The 24,102-nt window shown below is 47.1% G+C and overlaps 1 protein-coding gene across 4 annotated transcripts in view; it reads right to left on the minus strand.

The window, feature by feature from the left end:
- Window positions 1-24,102, minus strand: part of PDPR (pyruvate dehydrogenase phosphatase regulatory subunit) — a 67,635-nt gene that overhangs the window by 20,590 nt on the left and 22,943 nt on the right. The window contains exons 1-3 of one of the 4 annotated variants that reach the window (XM_036345173.1): window positions 15,622-15,757; window positions 3,969-4,255; window positions 2,490-2,623 (exon numbers count right to left, since the gene is read on the minus strand). In XM_036345173.1, coding sequence (XP_036201066.1) covers window positions 2,490-2,623; window positions 3,969-4,192 — 358 coding nt within the window. In that variant the 5' untranslated portion in view covers window positions 4,193-4,255; window positions 15,622-15,757. Of the gene's footprint in view, window positions 1-2,489; window positions 2,624-3,968; window positions 4,256-15,621; window positions 15,759-24,102 lie in introns of those variants that run through there. The other 3 variants (XM_036345169.1, XM_036345172.1, XM_036345170.1) reach the window with 3 other exon arrangements.

Consider the following 24,102-nt stretch of genomic DNA (forward strand, 5'->3'; position numbering starts at 1 on the left):
CAGGCACCTGCACAACGTGGGACAGGAGGCCTCTCCTCCTCAGGGCCCCGTCACCTTTCCCTGCACCACTGGTGAACGACCACGGGCGTGGGACTGAGGCTGATCCCCTTCTCTCGCTTGCCTGGCTTCCTCGCTGCCCACAAGTACCAAGGAGAAGTCGCGCCTATAAGGTTCCAGATGGTGATCCAGAAAGCAAGCTAAGCTCACTCACTTTACAGAAAAGCACCTGTAACCCTGCTTCCTGTGGAATCGCACCACCTGAGTGATGCAAGGCCGGGCAATGCACTAGTATCTGGCCCAATGGAACAGGAGCCCATTATGTGGACCCTATTCTGACTCAAACCCAGTTAATGTCTGATTCAAGTACCTGTTGCCATCATTAAACCCAACGAAGGGACTGCTTCCTGCCTGTCCTGCCTGTAGCAGCATCTTCCCTAGTAAAAGCCAGAGACTGTGCGGCAGCAGGAAGCACTCTTACCACGTCCACTGGAGAGCCCTGCCCTTCAACAGGAGGCCTGGCCAAGTGCAATGACACCATGGGGTCCAGGCGCCCGGGGCACACCGTGTGAAGGGCACCCACTCAGCGCTGACTGCAGGGCCACCCAGGATGCATACTGGTCTCACCCAGGCCTGGCCCTGCCATGTGCCCGAGAATACACAGCCTCTTCTTCCAGGCCCCTGGATCCTCTCGCGGCATCTCTCTCCTTCCACGGCTATCAAATCCTAGTTACTAGACAATCAGTCTTCCTCTACAATTTACAAATGAGGTTACACTTCTTGACAGTATGAACTATATAAAATGGAAATGTGATAAACCCTTACTTGTGATCAAAATTTCAAGTCTCCCTTTCCCTAATGAAAATGTTGTCAGCGGTCACATGATTTCTAAAAGGGCTGGCGAGGTAAACCACACACTGTGCTTAGGCTATTGTTTGAATAATCTGCTACTGATCACATGGCAGAGCCCTGCAGCTGGCAAAAGAAAAGCTACCACCCTCTGTCAGGATTAGTCTCGAATTATCTGATTCATTTTATGCAATGTCTTCAAACGAACGACCCTGACATAGGCAAGTGTCTGGAATTTCATCACTGGGCCTCGCTACCCACTCACGATTAGTGCGCTCACCACAGTCTCATCAGCCACCACAGCAGGCTCCAGGCTGGGCTTCTGCTAATCCGTCACCTTACAACAAACTGACAGCCATTCTTTCTGCTTTCGATCGTATGGGACCATCGTGTAGATGGGTCCTCCTCTTCCTGGGACAGTTCCTACTCACTCCAGAGCTACCTAGCTAGTCCTTCTCCCCAAATTACACAGGTAAGGAGAAACGTGTGAACGCTGTAGAGTCAGGAACATCCTTACTAGTGACTGGTACTTCAATGGGTCAAACTCTGATTTAGCTTCCAAGCACCTTTTTTTTTTTTTTTTAAATATATTTTATTGATTTTTTACAGAGAGGAAGGGAGAGAGATAGAGAGATAGAGAGTTAGAAACATCGATGAGAGAGAACCATCGACCAGCTGCCTCCCGCACATCTCCCACTGGGGATATGCCCGCAACCCAGGCACATGCCCTTGACCGGAATCGAACCTGGGACCTCTCAGTCTGCAGGCCGAGGCTCTATCCACTGAGCCAAACCGGTCTCAGCCCAAGCACCTAACTTAAATTCCTCCTCCTCCCCCTGTGGAGCCAATGCTGCCACTTACTACACTTCAAGTGAAATATATAGGAAATGGCCCAGGAAAACCTTAATATCACAAGAATTACAGCATCTGACAAGGATCTGGAATGATGATTGAATCTCCTCATTTTAAAAACAGGAAAACAAAGCTTGGCTGGTGTGGCTCAGTGGTTGATCATTCAACCCATGAACCAGGAGGTCAAGGTTCAATTCCTGGTCTGGGCACATGTCCAGGTGGTGGGTTCAATCCCCAACAGGGGGCATGCAGGAGACAGCCCATTGATGATTCTCTCTCATCATTGATGTTTCTTTCTCTCCCTCTCTTTCTGCCTCTCCTTTCCTCTCTGAAATCAACAAGAACATACTTTTTTTTAATATATTTTATTGATTTTTCACAGAGAGGAAGGGAGAGAGATAGAGAGTTAGAAACATCGATGAGAGAAAAACATTGATCAGCTGCCTCCCGCACATCCCCCACTGGGGATGTGCCCACAACCCAGGCACATGCCCCTGGCCGGAATCGAACCCGGGACCCTTCAGTCCGCAAGCCGACGACGCTCTATCCACTGAGCCAAACCGGCTTCGGCAAGAACATATTTTTTAAAAATAATAAAATAAAAATAGGGAAACAAAGACAGCTCAAAAGCAAAATGACTTGCCCAAAGTAATACTCTGACTAGTGGCAGAGCCCAAACTACAACTCAGGTCTGAATGACCACTCACCAGGCCAGCTCCTGGGGACCACACACAGTCCCAGGAACAGAGTCTGGGGATGGGCACAGCAGAAAATGGCAGACCCCTGCTTACCTGTTTGGATCCCTGTTTCTTGCTCTAGCTGCTGGTACAGTTTGTTTGAATAGTCTGCCATCTTCTGCTCAATGCCCAAGTGCCTGGCAGTGCTTATGATGCCTGCACAGAACCTCGTAGAGCCAGCAGCCAGCCTGTAGGATGGATCACAAGGCTGTTAAGTGGACTCATACCTATGAATGCAGCCAGTTCAAGTCCCAACTGCAGCACTGTTCAGTCTGTCGAAAGATGGAAACACCTACATGTCCGTCGACATGACACTGATTTGAAATTTTGGAGTTCACCTACACAGTGGGATACTATACAGCCATGAAAAAGGAATAAGAAAGCTTTTATCCCACAATGTGGAACAATCCTATTGAGAAAAGCAAGGCAAGGAATGCTACCGCTTGTATAAAACAGGGAATAAATAAATGAACACCCATTTACACCAATATATACTGAAGAACACAGATCTGTTCCTATGTGGAGAGAGCATCTGGTCCGATTCATCAGGAACTTAACTTGCCTCCAGTGAGGGAAACCTGAAGCCAGAGGTCAGGGATGGTAGAAAGACTTTCCCTGGACACTCTTCTACAATTTTCTATTCTGACTCATGTCAATGTATTGCCTTTTAAGAAATAATAAACTTTTTTAAAATGTCCAATTTGTTGTAGGCAAAAGAACAACAAAAGCCTGAAACAGATAAAAAACACTAGGGGTAAAATGAAGAATTCAAAAAAGCTATGAACTATAGTTAATAACAACATATCAATGTTGGTTCATTACTGAGTTCGTACCATAATATAGGATGTTAATAACAAGTGAAAGTGGAGGTAAGTTCGATGGGAACTCCCTCCTGTATACTCAATTTATCTGTAAATCCTAAATTCTTTCAAAATAACTTACTTAAATGAAAAACAAAAAAAAAAAATAAAGCAGCCTGGCCTGCGTGGCTCAGTGCTTGAGCGTCAGCCTATAAACCAGGAGATCATGGTTCGATCTCCAGTCAGGGCTCATGCCCACGTTGTGGCCTCAATCCCCAGTGTGGGGTATGCAGGCATCAGCCAATCAATGATTCTCTTTCATCACTGATGTTTCTATTTCTCTCTCCCTCTCCTTTCTTCTCGGAAATCAATAAAAATATATATATATTAAAAACAAACAAACAAATAGAGCAGGATACAGGCAATTTCATTCTGACTCCTAGAGGGAGCTCTTGGCCCCAGGATTTGTGTTGCTGCCTGACTATGAGAAGGAGAACAGATGCCAAGATGTGCTCTGAACGTGAATAAACACATGCTTCAGACACTTGGTTTGCGGGACTCTGCCAGCTCTCCAAAACCAGGAAACATGAGTTTTAAGCATCACCAAAGCCCAGTACAGGATTTCCACCTGTGATTCTTCTCATGCTCCTAGCAACACTGATTAGCTAGTGGTGAGACAGGATCACCACAAGGAGGAGAGGGAAGGAGGGAGTCATGCCCAGTGGATCCTTACCTGCCCTGCTCCAAAAGGACAATGTCCTTCCACCCCATCTTGGACAGGTGATAGGCCACGGATGTGCCCATGATTCCCCCGCCACAGATGACCACCTGCGCCTGGGCAGGCAGGGCGACAGAATGCGCCTCGGCCGCTGATGCACCGCTTCTGGCTGAGGGCCAGTTCTGCCATCCTCGGCTGGTTCTTTGTCTTTGGACCACCGATAGCAACCGGTAAAACATCACGTCTGTCAGCAATGGGAGGCGTGCGCTCACTCAGTCAGGAGGAGTTCCCAAGCACTTGACCTAGACAGAAAAACCAAACATATTTCATTCTACTGTGCTGAGTGCATACGATTCGTGAGAAAAGAGGATGAAATAAAAACAATCGTTGTTCATTTAGCAAGTAGGTGAAGACTGACTGAGTCCCATACATTGTGCTAACTTCGATACAGCAGCGAGCAATAACGAGGAGGTCCCAGCCTTTAGTAACTTACATCTGAGAGAGGATGAGGCTGTGTGAGTGTGTATGCGAAAGTGGCGGCAATAAACAAAGCAAGTCACAGAGAGTAACTAATTTTAATACCGTGGTCAGGAGAGAAGGTGACATTGTGAAAAGACGTGATGGACAAAATGGAAGCAGCTACCAGCGTGTTCCAGACCGAGGAACAAGTGTCTGCGGCCCTGACGGGAGACAGACCTTGATGAGCCCAAGCACAGAGAGGACGCCAGCCTGACCCCAGCGTGAGGAGCAAGCGGGCCAGGATCTAAGGGAAAACTGGAGGCAGGCAGAAAGCCACTACACACCGCCCTTGGATGTGGGGATTTTATTCCAAGTGCCCAGGAAAATACTAAAGGAGAGAACGAAATGATCTATTTTCCAAGATCAGTGTGGCTCCATGGTGGAGACTGGATTGCAGAATGAGAGGAACAGCAGGGATGGGTTGGTAAACTATAGCCGTATTCCAGGGGACGTCATGGTGGCTTAGACAAGGAGGGGGCAGTGGAGTCAGAGACATGACTAGACCGTTTTGGAAGTAAAAATGACAGAACGTACTTGCCAACAAATTGGATGTTAACATACAAAGAAGGAGAATTAAGAATGATGTTTCTGGGTTAAGTAATTAGGGCCACTAAGGAGCAGGAAGGAACAGGGAGTGAGCCTGGGAGGCTGAGGGTGAGTGTGTACATGTATGTGTGTGAGTGTGTGTGAATACATTTGAACGTTCAACTTTTATTTTTTTATTTTTTATTTTTTAAAATATTTTATTGATTTTTTACAGAGAGGAAGGGAGAGGGATAGAGAGTTAGAAACATCGATGAGAGAGAAACACCGATCAGCTGCCTCCTGCACACCTCCCACTGGGGATGTGTCCACACCAAGGTACATGCCCTTGACTGGAATCGAACCTGGGACCTTTCAGTCCGCAGCCAACGCTCTATCCACCGAGCCAAACCAGTTAGGGCTGAACATTCAACTTTTAGAGTTAAGTACAATATACCCATCTGCATCCACGTGGAAACAGTAAGCAGCAGCTGGATACACAAGTCTGAAATGGGAAGTAGGCTGGGTGTCATTAGCATATGCACGGTGTTGAAAGCCCTAACATTTCGAGGAACAAGAACTCTGAGGCTCCCCAGCATTCAGACTGAGAAGAGAAAGATAAGACTAGAGACAGGACGGGACGCAGTGGCAGAATCAAAATGTACAGACAAAGGCAAATGGCTAAAGAGACAAAGAAGGAGCAATTGTTAGTAAGGTAGAAGGAAAACCAGGCACAGGTTCCAAGAAATGGTTAAGTATAGAGGGTGCTAAGGGTGAGGCAGGTGCCAGAGTGTCCACTGGGATCTGAGAGCACGGAGGCCCTGATATCCTCAAGAAGAACATTTTCAGGGGAGAGAAAAAGAGGAAATACAGACAAGAGCAAACTGAAGATAAGCAAGATGTGGGAGTGGGGACAGCTTTGTTAGTTTGCTCTGACAAGGAGCAGAAAAGTGGGGCAGAAGTGAGGGAAGGATGCGGATAGAGCAAGGTTAGCTGATTGTTTTTAAAGATGGGAGTTAAGAATATTTCACTGGGCCGGCCAGCGTGGCTTAGTGGATTGAACATCATCCCATGCACCAAGAGGTCACTGGTTCAATTCCCAGTCTGGCGATATGCCTGGGTTGTGGACTCCATCCCCAGTAGGGGGCATGCAGGAGGCAGCTGGTCACTATTTCTCTACCAATGATGTTTCTATCGTCTCACCATCTCCCTTCCTCTCTCTCTAAAGAAAATCAATAAAAACATATTTAAAAAAATATACTTCACTGCTATGGGACGACCCAGTACAGGCAAAGAGATGGGTGAGAAAGGGGAGTCAATTAGAAGACTGAGGTCCTGGAGAAGGAAAGAGAGACAAGGGGCGCAGGCCTAAGTGAAGGATGGCCTGCCTCGTGTTTCCACAGGTGATGTGGTGCAGATTTAAGGCAGATGTTTTTTCCAGAAAAGCAGAGGATGATTAATCAGGTTGATCAGTTACACGAGACACAGGTTATAACCAAGCACACGTTTCTACAGATGACTAAATGTAAGTTAGAGAAGGGAGAGCAGTCATATAAGAAGTAGGACTTGCCATAACCGGTTTGGCTCAGTGGATGGAGCCAATGCCTGCAGACTGAAGGGTCCCGGGTTCAGTTCCGGTCAAGGACATGTACCTCAGTTGTGGGCACATCCCCAAAAGGGGGTGTGCAGGAGGCAGCTGATCGATGTTTCTAGCTCTCTCTCCCTCTCCCTTCCTCTCTGTACAAAAATCAATAAAATATACTAACAAAACAAAAAAAAAAGAAGTAGGACTTAAGCTGAGCCTTGAAGGGGTACGATCTGGACAAAGAGCGACAAGAAGCACACACAATTGTTACAGCCAAGTCTGACCACGGGTACTTGCGGATGAGAGTAAGGGACCAGGCTTGGAGGCCTTGGTCTCTGAGTGCTGGTAGCAGGGACTGAAGTCAGGTGGACCCAGACCACGGAAGACTCTGGATGCTTGTCTGACTTGGCCCACTCTCCCATAATGGATTGCTACAGGCTGAACGGGACAAGGCAAGGTTTGAACAGAACTGCAAAACAGAATTGAAGTAAGACCCGCTGGCGGACTATGCAATCATTGAGGTATAAGATGAGGATGTAAGATGACAGGGTGCAAACAAGTGGACATCAGGGCAGCACATGGCTAGTAAACTCACCACCACCACCTTCCATACCAGCCTCAGCACCCACAGTCGGCTCCACATCAGCCCAAACTGTCTAAGGCCAAGATGTTGACACCCATCCATCAGAGAGGACTCCCAGAACTGAGACAGTGTCCCAAGAGAAATCCCATCCAACTGGGGACTAATTATTTTGGCCACCATGCCTCCCATCCATGGTCCCTGTGAAACTGTCTCAAGATAGCCGCTTCTCCATACAGCTAGTCTCCCTGTAAGCTATAATCTGGGGCCACTTCACGTGTACCAACAGTCTCATCATGGGGGTGCCAGAATAGGAGAGAGAGAGAAAGAAATTGAAAACCTATTTGAAAAACTAATGACAGAAAAGTTCCCTAACCTGGTGAAGGAAATAGACATACAAGTCCACGAAGTGCCAAGAGTTCCAAACAAGATGAACCCAAACAGGCCCAAATCAAGACACATCATAATAAAAATACCAAAGGTTAAAAACAAAGAAATAAATTTGAAAGTAGCAAGAGAAAAGTAGTTGGTTACGTGCCAGGGAGTTTCCATAAGACTATCAGCTGATTTCTCAACAGAAACTTAGCAGGCCAGAAGGGACTGGCACAAAACAACCAAAGGGATGAAAAAAAGCAAAGACCTACAACCAAGATTACCCCACCCAGCAAGACTATCATTTAGAATAGGAAAAAGTTTCCTAGAGAAGATAAAGGTAAAGGAGCTCACTACTTTACCAGCATTACCAGAAGTGTTAAATATACCTCTGTAAGTAGAAAAGATAAAAAATATGAATAAGAAAATATAGCAAAGAAAAATGCTTACTGAAAAAGGCAAACATTTAGTAAAAGCAATCCATCAACCAACTATAAAATATAAAGGTAAAAGTAGGAAATGTAGGAAGGGCTCATGGCTGGCGAGCACAGTGGCGGTGGTGGGAGCCTCTCCCGCCTCCATGTCAGTCGGACATCCCCTGAGGGCTCCCGAACTGCAAGAGGGCACAGGCTGGGCTGAGGGAACCCCCTCCCCCCGAGCGCACCAGGCCTCTCGTCTGTCTGTCTATCTATATCTATCTATCTATCTATCTATCTATCTACCCGTGTGTGTATATGTATGTATGTGTGTGTGTATGTGTGTGTGTGTGTGTGTGTGTGTGTGTGTGTATAGCTAATATGTAAAGTGTCCCCTGGGGAGTTAGACCGGGAAAATGGGAGTTCAATTGCTCGCTATGACTTGCGCTGACCACCAGGGGGCGGCATGGAACATGGCGGGCGACCAGTGGCGGATGGCGCTGAAGAAGCAGGGAAGGAGGTGGCGTGGAGATGAGGGGAACTGTGTGGTGGTGGTGTGTGGGTGACAAGGGAAGGAGGAGGCGGGGAGGCAGAGAACCTGCTTAGCCCTGATCGCTGGCCAGGCCTAGGGACCCTACCCATGCACGAATTTTGTGCACCAGGCCTCTAGTACAAGAAATAAAGAGAAAGGAATCCAAGCACAACACTACAAAAAATCACCAACTACAACAGTGGTTCTCAACCTTCCTAATGCTGCAACCCTTTAATATAGTTCCTCATGTTGTGGTGACCCCCAACCATAAAATTATTTTTGTTGCTACTTCATAACTGTAATACTGTTATGAATCGTAATGTAAATATCTGATATGCAGGATGTAATTAGGCGACCCCCTGTGAAAGGGTCGTTCGACCTCCAAAGGGGTAGCGACCCACAGGTTGATAACCGCTTAACTACAATATAAGAGAGCAAGAGAATAAGAAAGGACCAGAGGACTACAAAAACAATCAGAAAACAATTAAAATGGCAATACCTACTTACCTATCCATAATTACTTTATATATCAATGGACTAAATGTTCCATTTAGAAGATATAGGGTGGCTGAATGAAAAAAAAAAAAAAACAAGAACTGTACATATATATATGCTGCCATGAAGACACCCATTCAGATAGAAAGACATACATAGACTGAAAGGGATAGAAAAGATATTTCATGCAAATGGAAAATGAAAAACAAAGCTGAGGTACCAATACTTATATTGGGCAAAATAGACTTTCTTTTTAAAAAATGTTTTTATTTATTTCAAAGAGGAAGGGAGAGGGAGAGAGATAGAAACATTAGTGATGAGAGAGAATCATTGATATGCTGCCTCCTGCACACCCCCTACTGGGGATCGAGCCTGCAACCCTGGGTATGTGCTCTGACTAGAAATTGAACTGTGACCTTCTGGTTCAAGGGTCTATGCTCAATCACTGAGCCATACCAGCTGGGCAAAATAGACTTTCAAACAAGGAATGTAACAAGAGACAAAGAAGGGCATTCCATAATGATAAAGGGATCAATCTAATAATAGTTATAACTCATAAACATCTACACACCCAATGTGTGTGTGTGTGTGTGTGTATATGTATGTGTATATATATATATATATATATATATATATATATATATATAAAGGCTAATATGCTAAGTGTCCAACTGTCCAACCGGTTGCTATGATGCACACTGACCACCAGGGCACAAACGCTCAATGCAGGAGCTGCCATGACATGCACTGGCCATTTACAGAGAAACGGCACCGTGGACCTGGCGCCCACGAAGCAACACTCGGCTTCCCCAGGTGAGATACAGGCCGCACCAACATCCCAGAGTGACAGTCCACCAAATCGCAGCCGACGCTGCCAAGATCCATGGCACAAGATGCAGCCCACAGCCCAGCCCAGCCGGGAAATGGACGCCTATTAATGATGTCACGTAGCAACGCACAGCTTCCTCTCTCTAGCAACGACTAGCCTCCTTGCAGTTTCTTCAGCCCAGGAACATGACTTGCTTTATAGCCAGGTGCAAACATTTCACACTCTAACCAAATGTCTGTGTAGCATTTTCCCGCACCTCATCTCATTTGATCCTCACAGAAATCCTGGAGTACCTAGATAGGAGACTCAGTGAAATCCTATTTTCTTTTCATTAGCCGGAAAACGAAGATTTAGAAAGTTCAGAAACTTGACCCGAATGAAAAGAAGTAAGAAATGGTGGACCTTGAAAATGACTTTAGCTTTTCTCACTACACAGAACATAGTCAAACACTGCTGCAGTTAAATATTTTACCCTTTGTTCTGCCTGCGTGATCTACAATAATAATCTGCTTCATGTTGATATTTACTGCGTGTTGCTGACAATTACCTGAAAGAGAAGTTGGGGTGCTTCACTGAGCTGGAAAAAGTTAAGCTACATCACAAAGCAGGTCTAATTAAGCAAGTTTTTTCTACATATGTAAAAGGCTAAGTTGACTCACGCATGCGTTTCCATCTGTCATTGTGAATTTGGTTGACACTTCTATTATAGAAAAAGGGCAAATACCATTAAAGTATTTTTTCTAATTAATTTCCTTTCAATGTGCATGAATTCGTACACCAGGCCACTAGTGTGTGTGTGTGTGTGTGTGTGTGTGTGTGTGTGTGTGTGTGTATTTAAATATATAAAACAAATATTCACAGATATAAAGAGAAAGACAGACAGTAATACAGTCATAATAGGGATTTAACACCCCATTAATATCAATGGATAGTCATCCAGGTAGAAAATTAACAAGGACACCGTAGCCTTAAATGACACATTAGACCAGGTAGGCATGATTGATATTTTTAGGACAATTCACCCAAAAGCAGCAGAACAGACATTCTTTTCAAGTGCACATGAAACATTTTCTAGGATAGACCACACAACAAGTATCCATAAATTTAAGATGATTGAAATCACCAAGCATTTTCTCTCACCACAATGGTATAAAACTGGAAATCAATGACAAGAAGAAAACTGAAAACACACACACACACACACACACACACACACACAAAAACACACAAACACATGAAGACTAAATAACATGCTGCTAAAACAATGAATGGGTTAACAACAAGATCAAGGAAGAGCCCTAACTGGTTTGGCTCAGTGGACAGAGTGTCCGCCTGCGGACTGAAGCGTCCCAGGTTCAATTCCGGTCAAGGGCATGTACCTCGGTTGCAGACACTTCCCCAGTAGGGAGTGTGCAGGAGGCAGCAGATAGATGTTTCTCTCTCATCGATGTTTCTAACTCTCTATCCCTCTCCCTTCCTCTCTGTAAAAAATCAATAATAATAAAAAAAAAATCAAGGAAGAAATCAAAAGATACCTTCAGACAAATTTCCTCAACAAAATATTAACACACCAAATTCAGCAATACATTATAAAGACTATACACCATGATCAGGTGGGATTTATTCCCAGGATGCAAGCTTGGTTCAATATGAAAATCAAGTAGCATGACACACCACATAAGCAAAATGAAGGATAAAAATCATATGATCATATCAACAGATGCAGAAAATGCATTTGACACAATCCTTTATATATAAAAAAAAAAAAATCAGCAAAGTGAGGATAGAGGGAACCATACCTTAACATAATAAAGACCATATATGACAAACCCACATCTAACATCATACTCAAGAGTGAATAGCTGAAAGCTTTAAGTTCAAGAACAAGACAAGATGGTCCACTTTGACCATTTGTATTCAACACAGTACTGGAAGTCCTAGCCAGAGCAAACAGACAAGAAAAAAAAGAGAGAGGTAGTTAGGGGCAACCAGGCCAGCAGGGGCAGGGCAATTGTGGGTGACCAGGCAAGCAAGGGGGGCTGTTAGGGGCAATCAGGCAGGTGAGCAGTTAGGAGCCAGTGGTGCTGGATTGTGAGAGGGATGTCCTGGATTGGAGAGGCGCAGGCTGGACTGAGGGCAACCCCCCCTCCCCCGTGCACGAATTTTGTGCACTGGGCCTCTAGTATTAATAACTATGCATGGTGTCAACTGGGTACTACACTTATTGGGGTGATCACTTCATAAGTTATATAACTGTCTACTCACTATGTTGTACACCTGAAACTAATATTGTATATCAAACTATAATTTTGAAATTTTTTAATTTTTAAAAAGGCATCCAAATTGGAAAGAAAGAAGTAAAACTGTTATTACTTGCAGTTAGCATGATATTGTATAGAGAGAAACAAAGAATCCACCAATAAACTGCTAGAATTAATAAATGAATTCAATAAAGCAGGATACAAATTAATATTCAGAAAATGATTGCATTTTTTTAATCCTCCCGAGGATATTTTTTTCCATTGCTTTTTAGTGAGTGGAAGGGAGGGAGAGAGAGGTAAACAGGAAGGTGGAGACAGAGGTGGAGAGGTAGAGGGAGAGCGAAACATCACTGTGAGAGGCACAGCAATTGGTCCCCACCCCCCCACAAGCCCCGACCAGTCCCAACCGACCAGCCCCAACCGGGGGCCTTTGACTGGAATTGAACCCTCTCCGGCCACTGCTCTAATCACTTAGCCACACCGGCCAGGGATCAGTTGCATTTTTTAAATATATTTTATTGATTTTTTATAGAGAGGAAGGGAGAGAGATAGAGAGTCAGAAACATCGATCAGCTGCCTCCTGCACATCTCCCACTGGGGATGTGCCCGCAACCCAGGTACATGCCCTTAACCGGAATCGAACCCGGGACCTTTCAGTCCGCAGGCCGACGCTCTATCCACTGAGCCAAACCGGTTTTGGCCAGTTGCATTTTTATACACTAATAATGAACTATCAGAAAGAGAAATTGAGAAAACAATCCCATTTACAATTGCATCAAAAAGAACAAAATAACAAGGAATATTTTTAAATATGTATATGTATACATTTTTTATTGACTTCAAAGAAGGGAGAGAGATAGAGATATAGAAACACCAAACTGCCCCCCCTGCCGGCCTGGTCACCCCTCACTGCCCCCCTCTGCTGGCCTGGTTGCTCCTCACTGTCCCCCCCAGGAGGGCCTGGTCGTCCCCAAATGCCTCCCCTGCAGGCTTGGTCGCCCCATGCAGCTTGCTGCTCGGTTGTTTGGTCGCCCCTCACTAACCCCCCTGCTGGCCTAGTCACCCCAAGCAGCCTGTTCTGTTTCGGTTGTGATGGTCACTTAGGCTTTTAACTATATAGATTATTGACTATATTTCCTATGCTGTACTTTACATCCCCATTACTGTAAATTTGTACTTTTTTGTGCTTGTTGTTGTTAATCCTCATCTCAGGATATTTTTTCCATTTATTTTATTTTTTATTTCATATTTTTATTGATTTCAGAGAGGAAGGGAGAGGGAGATAGAAACATCAGTGGTGAGAAAGAATCATTGACTGGCTGCCTCCTGCACTCCCCCAACTGGGGATCGAGCTTGCAACCCAGGAATGTGCCCTTGACTGGAATCAAACCTGGGACCCTTCAGTCTGCAGGCTGACCCTCTATCCACTGAGCCTAACCGGCTAGGGATCCTTCTATTTATTTTTATTTTTTTCATGCCCGGGTTGCAGGCTCAACCTCCCCAGTAAAGGGTGTGCAGGAGGCAGGGAGGGAGGGAGAGACAAAGTAAAAAGGAATTGAAAAAGATAAAAATTCTCATCTGAGCATATGTCCTCATTGATTTTATTTTTTAGAGAGAGGAAGGGAGAGAGAAAAAGAGAGAGAAAAACATTGATGTGAGAAACATCTTTTGGTTGCCAACCCAAAACCTAGGTATGTGCCCTGACCAGGAATCAAACATGCAACGGTGTGGACATGTTTGCACAGGGTAATGCTCCAACCAACTGAACCACCTGGCCAAGGCTAAAAAAAATTTTAAATTAAAAAAATTAAATTAAATTAATTCAGCCAGTGTGGTTCAGTGGTTGAGTGTGGACCCATGAACCAAGAGGTCTAGGTTCACTTTCCTGTCTGGGAACCTGCCCAGTTTACAGATTCAATCCCCAGTAGAAAGCGTGCAGGAGGCAACCTATCAATGATTCTCTCTCATCATTGATGTTTCTTTCCCTCTCACTTCCTTTCTCTGAATGAATAAAAACATACATATTTTAAAAATAATAAAATGATGCCCTAGCCGGCTTGGCTCAGTGGATAGAGCATCAGCCTGCGGATTGAAGGGTCCCAGGTTCGATTCCGGCCAAGGGCACATGCCTGGATTTCGGGTTTGATCCCCAGGGGCGTGCAGGAGGCAGCCAATCAATGATTCTCTCTCATCATTGATGTTTCTATCTCTCTCTCTCCTTCTCCCTTCCTCTCTGAAATCAATAAAGAAATATATATTTTTTTAAAAAGAATAAAATTAGAGTAAAGAAGGGTAGCTACAAGGACAGAACCACATGACACATCCCCAACAGAGAAAAGAGAATTGCAAAGATGACAGAAGAAACATAATAACAAATGAGTTCATCATGACCTTCAACAGAGTCAGTAAAATGCAAGGGGGAGAAAGGAAGAAAGGGAAGAAAGGAGGGAGGAAGGAAGGAAGGAATGAAGACAGATTCAAAATAGATGCAAACAATGAAGGAAAAGAAGGAACTAGAGTCTATTCTAGTAGGTTTGGTAGCAAAAGCAAAGCAAAGGTTGATAGCAAAGGAGGGAAAGTCAGTAGAGAAGACACTTAAGAAGTCAAAGGCTAAACAACTTCAGTGCTGGGCTGGTTCAGATCTGCTCACACCAACAAGAGCCAGAGGACAGCAGCTCCAACCCCCTCTGAGCTGTTCCTGGGACACAGCCTCGTGTACACGGCGCTGCGGGCCCCACGGAGGCCCGGGGAGCATTTCCCACACCTGCCTCCGCACAGGAGCCGCCTGGGACACTCCTTCACACTCACACACACACACACACACCCCGCTCCCCCTCTGGAGGGTCTGAGCCTCCTGGTTCAGGGTGCTGTGTTTTTCAAACGAGTGTGCCAGGTGATCAGCACGTTTAAGAAATTAGTATAAATCCCTGGCACCGGAAAAGGGTGCCCCTTGGGCCGCCTCACCCCATCTCCGAGCCCGCTGCCTCCCCAGCGCCGGCTCACAGGCCTGGGCAACATGGACTTGAAGATTCAGGGATCAAACCCGAGTGCCACCCGCATCAGACCCGAGGGGCCGACAGGAGCGGCCGCCCGGCCTCGGCGTCCCCAGGTGCCTGCCCCGCAGGGCGCTGCGGAGTCCGACCTGCGAGCCAAGCCCAGGGGACCGCACGTCCCACGCGGGACCACGCCGCCACCTGCAGCGGGGAGACCGGGCGGGACGCCTCCTCTGCGCTGCGGGGCTGTGCGAGCCCGAGGCGGGGAGCCAGCAGCGAGGTCACCCCGCACGCGGGGAGCGGGTGCGCGGCAGCCGCTGCCGGGTCCCCGAGGCCGGGACAAGCTCCGCCGGCCCGAGCGCCGCCGCGGAGACCGAGCGAGACCAGGCGGACCACTCTCGCCTGGGCCCGCGGCTTCCCGGGAGAACCGGCAGAACCGACGGGAAACGAGGGGCCGCGGGGAACGGCCCTGAGCCAGACCAGAGCGGAAAGAGGGGCGCCGGGGTCCCGGGGGCTCAGGCCGCGCGGACGGGGACGTCTGAGCGCCCGCCGCCGTCTCCTCACCTCACGGGCCCCACGGGCTCCGCGCTCAGCAGCACCCGGCGGGGGACCGGCAGCGGCCTCCACGGTCACCGGTTCGGGGCCGGGAAGGGGGTGGGGGGCCGGGAACGGGAGGGGGTGGGGCAGAGGGCGTGAGGGGCTCCTGGGAAGCGGGCCGCGACCTTCCGCGCTTTACGGCCCCGAGCGAGGGGACGCCGCGCGTGACCTCCCCCGCGCACGCGCGCCATGACGTCACCGCCGCGGCCCCGCCCCTGCACGTGGGCTTGTTGCGCCTCGCTGTGCCCGGCCTCTGCCTCAGCCCAGGTGAAGGCGGTTTGGAGGCGTCTCCTCTCCAGGCCGCTTTGGAACCGCAGCCTCAGACGCTGTTAATTTCTGCAAGTGCAACCCGGACGGCCGAGGTGGCGGCAGCCCCGCTGGAGTGTGGGAGGCGGGGTTCTCTCCACCCTCGAGGGTATGTACAGGTCTGGCCAAGGGAGGGACCGCAGCCGCAGCCGAAAGCCACTCTAGTTCAAGGCGTAAAAAGGCTTCTTGGACTGACAGTCACTTTGTTTCTTGGCATCATTCAGGTTTTCCTGGGCAAGACTGCTGCCTGCGACTGAAGGATCCCCGAGGTTCGATTCCGGTCAAGGGCACATGCCCTGATTGCGGGCTTGATCCCCAGTAGGGGGTGTGCAGGAGACAGCCAATCAATGATTCTCTCTCATCATTGATGTTTCTCTCTCTCCTTCTCCCTTTCTGAAATAAATAAAAATATATTTATAAATCAACCAATCAAACAAATCCGGCCTGCTGCCCTGCTCCACCTGGGAGGCAGGGTCTTACTCTGCACCTTTCTAGCCTGGGAAAGAGGGGTCATTCACTCTGTCATCTTAGAAGCCCCCCACCCTCACCCCTTACCATCACATCGCCCTGTTTTCTTTCCTTTATAGAGTTCATCACTATGGAAAGTGTTTGTTGACTGCCTTACCAACTAGTTGCACGCCCTGCCCTGTCACACCAAACCTTAATCTCATGCATGGCTGTATCCGCAGCTCTTAGAATAGTGTTTGGCACATCGTTCAGTAAAACTTCCTTTGCATGGAAAGCAATCTAATGGTATAGCCACCCCTGAGTGTTGGGCCACACTCTCCTGTTCCATTTCTTGGAATCAAGCCCATCTCACCACAAAAGCCAATATAGATTATATATATACTAGAGGCCTGATGCACAAAATTTGTGCTAGGGGCTTGGCCCCTACCACCAAGGCAGCTGCCTCGTGGCCCCTGCTGCCGTGGCTTGGTCCCAAAGGTCATCTGGAAGTATGTCCAGTCTAATTAGCATATTATGATTTTATTATTATTTATATTTACATATATAATATATATTTTATTTACATATACATATGCTATAATGCTATATATGTATAATATATATATATATTAGAGGCCCGATGCATGAAATTTGTGCATAGGTAGGGTCCCTAGGCCTGGCCGGTGATCAGGGCTTATCGGGTCCCCTGGCCACCAGCTAGGGCAGCCATGGGCAAACTACGGCCCGCGGGCCGGATCCAGCCCGTTTGAAATGAATAAAACTAAAAAAAAAAAGACTGTACCCTTTTATGTAATGATGTTTACTTTGAATTTATATTAGTTCATACAAACACTCCATCCATGCTTTTGTTCCGGCCCTCCGGTCCAGTTTAAGAACCCATTGTGGCCCTCGAGTCAAAAAAGTTTGCCCACCCCTGAGCTAGGGCCTTCCTTCATTCCACGCCACCCCCTGGTGGTCAGCACACGTCATAATGAGTGATTGAACTCCCAATCTCCCAGCTGAACTCCCGAGAGGACACTTTGCATGTTAGCCTTTTATATATAGAGATTTTTTTTAAGAGAGAGAGGAAGAGAGGAAAAAAAGAGAGATTGAGAGAAACATGGATAGGCTGCCTCCTGCATGCCCCCTACCAGGGGTCGAACCTGCAGCCCGGGCATATGCCCTGAGCACAAATGGAACCAATGGCCTCTTGGTGCATGGGACGATGCTCAACTAACTGAGCGACATTGGCCAGGGCACACAAGCCAGCCTTGTTTTATTGATGGCCTCTTGTTTTACCCCAGGCACTCTGCTGAGTGATGGGGTGCAGCAGTGCACAAGAAACAAGGGCTTCCACCTTTACGGAGTGTCAGTAAGGTTCCAGGGACCCCTGTGTCACCATACCAGCCCACAACCTGCATACTTTATTTTTGTTGTTATTAATCCTCATCTGAGGATATTTTTCCATTGATCTTTCTTATTTTTTAAAATATATTTTTATTGATTTCAGAGAGGAAGGGAAAGGGAGAGATAAAACATCAATGATGAGAGAGAATCATTCACCAGCTGCCTCCTGCACGCCCCCCACTGGGGATAAAGCCCATGACCCAGGCATGTGGCCTTGACCAAAATCGAAGCAGGGACCCTTCAGTCAGCAGGTCAACGCTCTATCCACTGAGCTAAACCAGCTAGGGCTTCCATTGATCTTTTTTAGAGAGAGTAGAAGAGAGAGAGAAAGACAGAGAAATATCAATGTGAAAGAAGCACATTGATTGGTTGCCTCCTGCATGCACTCTGGGGCTAGGGAGGAGCCTGCAACCAAGGTACATGCCCTTGACCAGAATCAAACCCGGGACCTTCTGGTCCGCAGGCCAATGCTCTATCCACTGAGCCAAACCGGCTAGGGCAACCTGCATACTTTATACACCACACACTTGCCAATTAACTCACACAAGACAGCCCACATGAGGTCTGGCTGCCTGAGAACAGAAACTCTGCCTCTTGCTAATTCTGCTTCATGAAAAGTTCAAGCCATTCTGGGCTTCTGTCCTAGATAAATACTTTAATATTTTAGCTAAAGGCTTAAAGCTTGGAGTCATTTAGCACAAAACTCTGCCCCAGAAAAGAAGAGGGGACAGACTAATGAATCTGAGGTATATTCTTGGTGGAGCCATTCCTGGTGCCCAGAAGTGGCTCTTTCAGGAGAAAAACTTCACAAGTTTTTATGTTGTTGTTTTTTTAATGAGCCATCTGGCTCATGCCATTTCCAGACATATGAATTTGGGAGAAAACTAGTTGCCTATAGGAAATGAGGATCAAAATGGTATTTAATGTGTTGATAGTCAATGTGCTTTCTTCCTCACCCATCACTAATTTTGGCCTCCACTTTGAAATGCTAAGTAAAAAAAAAAGCTAAGTCCTAAACGTCTTTCATTGTCACTGTTGACTTGTTCGCCTGACTTGTTAGTCTACTCTGGTAGACTCTCATAAGCACCAGTGCCCTGTGTTAAGAGCATTAAGTGTGTTTACGTTTTCGGCCTTCCTTTTTCCATAAAACGTTAGTAATTCCTTGTGAGATTCTAGACTTCTCAGAGCAGAGCATCCCTTGAAGAATTACGCATTTCTCACGGGCCATTTTTCCCGTGATATTTAGACGCAGCTATTTTTATCCTTTGCAACCCTTCTTGTTTTCCTGTCTCTCAAGGACAGAAATTAGGAGAGGTGGGAAGGATATTTTTAGCACCTGTTTCAAAAGATCTAAGCCAGGAATGGCTTTGCACACCAAGAACTGGGGCTTGGAGCACATCTTTTCTCCACGCCAGTTCTCGTGCCTTACACTCCAGAGTGTCCTGTGGTGGGTGGAGACAGGAGGGAGGCAAAGGTAACTCCATTTCAGTCTGAGGGTTCCTTCACCCGCTCACCTCTCCTTCCCCAGAGCAGGTGGGTGTGGGTAGAGGCTGCCCCAGCTCGTCTCAGTGAGGTTCCCAGCAGCACACTCACACCTTCCTCTCCGGTCAACTCTCAGGATGTGTCAAAGCGCCACTGCAATGACTGTCGAGTGCATTAGCTCACTATCCGCATCTATAACTGTGCAGTCTGTCCCGCCCCTTCCTGTCCCTTTGTTGTGTAGCGTTAGCATGTGGTCCTGAAGCCATCTGAGGCACTTAGGTAAACGGGATCTTCTCTCAAGGGCCCTGGTGACAGGCACAGGGTGACCGAGCCTTTCTGCCTCCATGAACACGGTATCAACGTTGTGCACTGTATTTCTATCAAGCCGGACTTCAATTAAGTTTTTCTTTTCATATTACCAGGTTTATAAACGAATAAACGGACACTTTAATTACTCTTACCATGTCCGTGAAATATTCTTCATCTGTATGTGTTTGCCATCACAAAAGATAAACGTCACTTATAAAACCGTTGATTGGTGTGTTACCAAGTGTAAAACAGAATGTGGAAACGGAGGGGCAGTAGGTACAGGCGTTGTGTCCCCTCCCTGCAGTGCTGGCCTGGCTGGAGAGAGAAGCCTCCGTTCCTCCTGAAGTGACTGCTGGTCACTGGGCTCGACATCCTGCCTTACAACTGACTTCACGCTAGAAGCCTGGCACTTGATGTGTCCCTCACGTGCCCGTGAGCCCATGTTTATGTGGAAACAGGGCGTGTGTGTGTTCTTGGTCACACCTGTGGGGAGTTTTCAGAACATTATCTGTGAGAAGCAGTCAGTGCTCTCACTACACCAACTTCCATCCACAAATCCTGGTGTGTTTATGCAGTAAAACAGCTGCTAGGGACTCGTGCTGTGCTGGGAGCTGTAGAACTATTTCATATAGTCTGAGTAAGACAGAGTAACACTGCAGCTAGCTACTGTGCCAGGCACTGTGCCAAGTGCCCTAACTGCATTACCTCATTGAAATGTCACCACACCTGTGTCGTAGAGATGAGAGTATCCCTGACTCACCCATGAGAGAAACGAGGCGTAGAAGTACATTCTCAAGTTGCAGATAATAAAAACCAGGACTCACATCTAAGTCTTTTCACGCATGAAATAGTGACCTATTCAAGTATGTGTTAAATGATGTGCTAGAGACTCTAATACATTAGAATCACTTGGGGAAATTTAAACCAAGGCCCTCCAAATGAAGTGAAATCGACAAGGCTGGAGGGCAGATCAGTACTTCTTAAGAACTTTCCAGGAACTTCTCTTGTATCGAGAGAAGTTGCCTAGATGCCAACTTAGAAGAAGAAATGACAGTTATTGCCCAGGCCTGTTTGGCTCAGTGGATAGAGCGTCGGCCTGCGGACTGAAAGGTCCCAGGTTCGATTCCGGTCAGGGGCATGTACCTGGGTTGCGGGCACATCCCCAGTGGGGAGATGTGCAGGAGGCAGCTGATCGATGTTTCTCTCTCATCGATGTTTCTAACTCTCTATCTCTCTCCCTTCTTCTCTGTGAAAAATCAATAAAATATATTAAAAAAAAAGAAATGATAGTTATTTAAAACTATGTGGATGAGGGAGAACTTAAACTGGTTCTTGTTTTTTAAATCCTCACCCAAGGGTATTTTTTTTTCCCATTGCTTTTTCAGAGAGAGTGGAAAGAAGGGAGGGAGGGGGGAGAGAGAGAAAGAAACATTGATGTGAGAGAGCCACATCGATTGGTTGCCTCCTGCATGCCCCCAGACCTAGGATTAAACGTGCAACTCAGGTACATGCCCTTGACCATGTCCTTGACTGGGAATCGAACCTGTGACCCTTCAGTGCATGAGACAACACTATCCACTGAGCCATGCCAGCAAGGGCCTTAAGCTGGTTCTTTAAGAGTGTGCTTTACACAGGACAAGGGTTTATCACATACAGCATCCCTTTTAATCTTTATGACAATCTTATGAGGTAAGTTTTTAGTAGATGATGTAGACTCAGATGTAATGTGACTTTTTCTTTTTTCTTTTTAAATATTTTTATTGATTTCAGAGAGGAAGGGAGAGGAGGAGAGAGATAGAAACACCACTAATGAGAGAGAATCATTGATCAGCTGCCTCCTGCACACCCCCTACTGAGGATCGAGCCTGCAACCCAGGCATGTGCCCTTGACCGGAATCGAACCCCGGACCCTTCAGTCCCCAGGCCAATGCTCTATCCACTGAGCAAAACTGGCTAGGGCTGTGACACGACTTTTTCAAGATCACACAGCTAGTGGGAAAGTCTGGGAATGGAGCCAAGATTATATATCTGAATCCAGTGATCTCTACAGTTTCCGGTAGAACAGGTGGCCAGGAGGCCATTTAAGGCTGAGTTGAGCCAATGACTGGAACCAGAGAGACAGAAAAGAGCAAACAATGCAAGGAGGACGGCTGGCTGTAGTAGATTGAATAGTGTTTTCAATTCCTTATTCCATCTGCCGTGTGACCTTGCAGTGCATGTAGGACTGTAGTATCTATTTGTAAATGTATTTTTGTATTGACTTCAGAGGGAAGTGAGAAAGAGAGAGATAGAAACATCAGTGATGAGAGAGAATCATTGATTAGCTGCCTCCTACACACCCCCTAGTGGGGATCGAGCCCAAAACCCAGGCACGTGCCCTGACTGGGAATTGAACTGTGACCTCCTGGTTCATAGGTCGACACTCGACCACTGAGCCTCACTGGCCAGGATGTAGTATATTGTTGTCCCACTGATGTCAGTTGGCTTCAGCCATTCATATGACATTTTTTAAGCTGGGCATTAGCCATAGCGTACAAGTGTGGAGCCAGGCCTTACGAGGCATTGTGCATTTTCACTAGCCCTTGTGGACTCTTACCATTCACCATAAGAAGATGAGGCCCTGCCTAACCGGTTTGGCTCAGCGGATAGAGCGTCGGCCTGCGGACTGAAGGGTCCCAGGTTCGATTCCGGTCAAGGGCATGTACCTTGGTTGTGGGCACATCCCCAGTGGGGGGCGGGGGTTGCTGGAGGCAGCTGATCGATGTTTCTCCCTCATCGATGTTTCTAACTCTCTATCCCTCTTCCTTCCTCTCTGTAAAAATCAATAAAATACATATTTTTAAAAAAAGAGAAGAAGAGGAGGCCCTAACCGGTTTGGCTCAGTGGACAGAGTGTTGGCCTCCGGACTGAAGGGTCCCAGGTTCGATTCCAGTCAAGGGCATGTACCTTGGTTGTGGGCACATCCCCAGTGGGGAGTGTGCAGGAAGCAGCCGATCGATGTCTCTCTCTCATCGATGTTTCTATCCCTCTCCTTTACTCTCTGTAAAAAAAATCAATAAAATATATATTTAAAAAGAAGAAGATGATGAAGATGAGAGCATCATACTCATGGCCCTGGATCATGAAGGATGAGAGGTGTGTGAAACAGACCTGACCGCTGCCTGAAGCCACGTCCACTGACCCACACCCTGCAACAGAGGTCCCCGCCAAACCACAGCCACCTGCAGGCCGATGAGCATGAGACTAAAGGCTTGTTGAAAGGCACGGTGGTTTTGGCTGCTTTATTATGCAGCCTTTTTGCACCTCAAATAAGGAGCTTTGAATAGTGTCATTATATAGGAATTACAAAACCAAGGCCTGCGTCCCCTGAAGGAATTCTTCGCTGACTGCAAACTTTGAAGTCAATGGTTGTCACTGACGAATATTTGAACAGCTACATGTGGGAGTCCCACAGGGCTAACATGTCAAGAACAACCTCACCTTCCAAATCTGCTCCCTTATTATTTCCAGTACGTGAATGGCCAAGGATCCTGGGAGTCAGCTGGTCACCCCACTCGCTTCTCCCTGCACCTCCAGTTCCCCCAGCCCCACAGAATCCGTCTCCTCCCTGCCTCCTGTCTCCCCTGACCTCTTTCCCCACTTTCGTTGCTGGAGTTCAGAGTTAGCATCCATGCTTCAGTGATAATCTCTTAAATGATTTTCCTGATGCCCAGCTCACCCTGTCCTCAATCTACAGGGTTACTTTTCTAAAACACATCAGATAATTCACTGGCTTAACATACTCGTGTGACCCCTTGTTGGGGAGATAGTGTTCAGACTCCTTACCTTGGCAGACAAAGGTCTTCACAGTGGGAGTGGAGGAGGCTGACCATGGCCCACACTGTGCTTCGTGCTGGAGCCTGAATCCTGGGCCATTCTCTTCCCACCCCCCACCCCTGTGCAGCTGTATCTCCAGTCGCACTAAGATCTTTGCCATACCCACCTTTTCTCACCAAGATGCCCTTCCTGGCACACACTGTGCTGTGCTTGTGGGATAGTTCTGAATTTAGAATCAAATGACCCCCCACAACCCGCCCCCATCAGCCTGGCAGACCCCTCCTGGATTTCAAAAACTCAGTCCGGTGTCACCACCACCTCCTCAGGGAAGCTTTTTCTTCCCCAAGATGGTTTGCCTCCCTTTGGTGTCCCCACTGTACCCTTTTTTGTCACATATGTCGTTTTTCTCCCCTACTGGTTCCGTAAATCCCTCTAGTGAGGACTTAGCATCTTTAAAGCCCCAACACCTAGCATTGTGCCTGGCATTTAATATATGATTAGATGAATTGGGAAAAGAGAAGAGCAAAAGCTCTGTTTGCCCATCTGTGAAATGGGGCGAATCCTGTAGTGATGGGATGAGTTTACCGCCTTTGGCCATATTAACTGACCAGTAGGTGGCGCTGTGGCATATGAATTAAGGTTTCCTGGATTCACAGGCCCCTCCTAGGGTGTGCAGGATGT

This window comes from Myotis myotis, unplaced genomic scaffold (assembly GCF_014108235.1).
Source record: "Myotis myotis isolate mMyoMyo1 unplaced genomic scaffold, mMyoMyo1.p scaffold_m19_p_19, whole genome shotgun sequence".
Taxonomy (NCBI): domain Eukaryota; kingdom Metazoa; phylum Chordata; class Mammalia; order Chiroptera; family Vespertilionidae; genus Myotis; species Myotis myotis.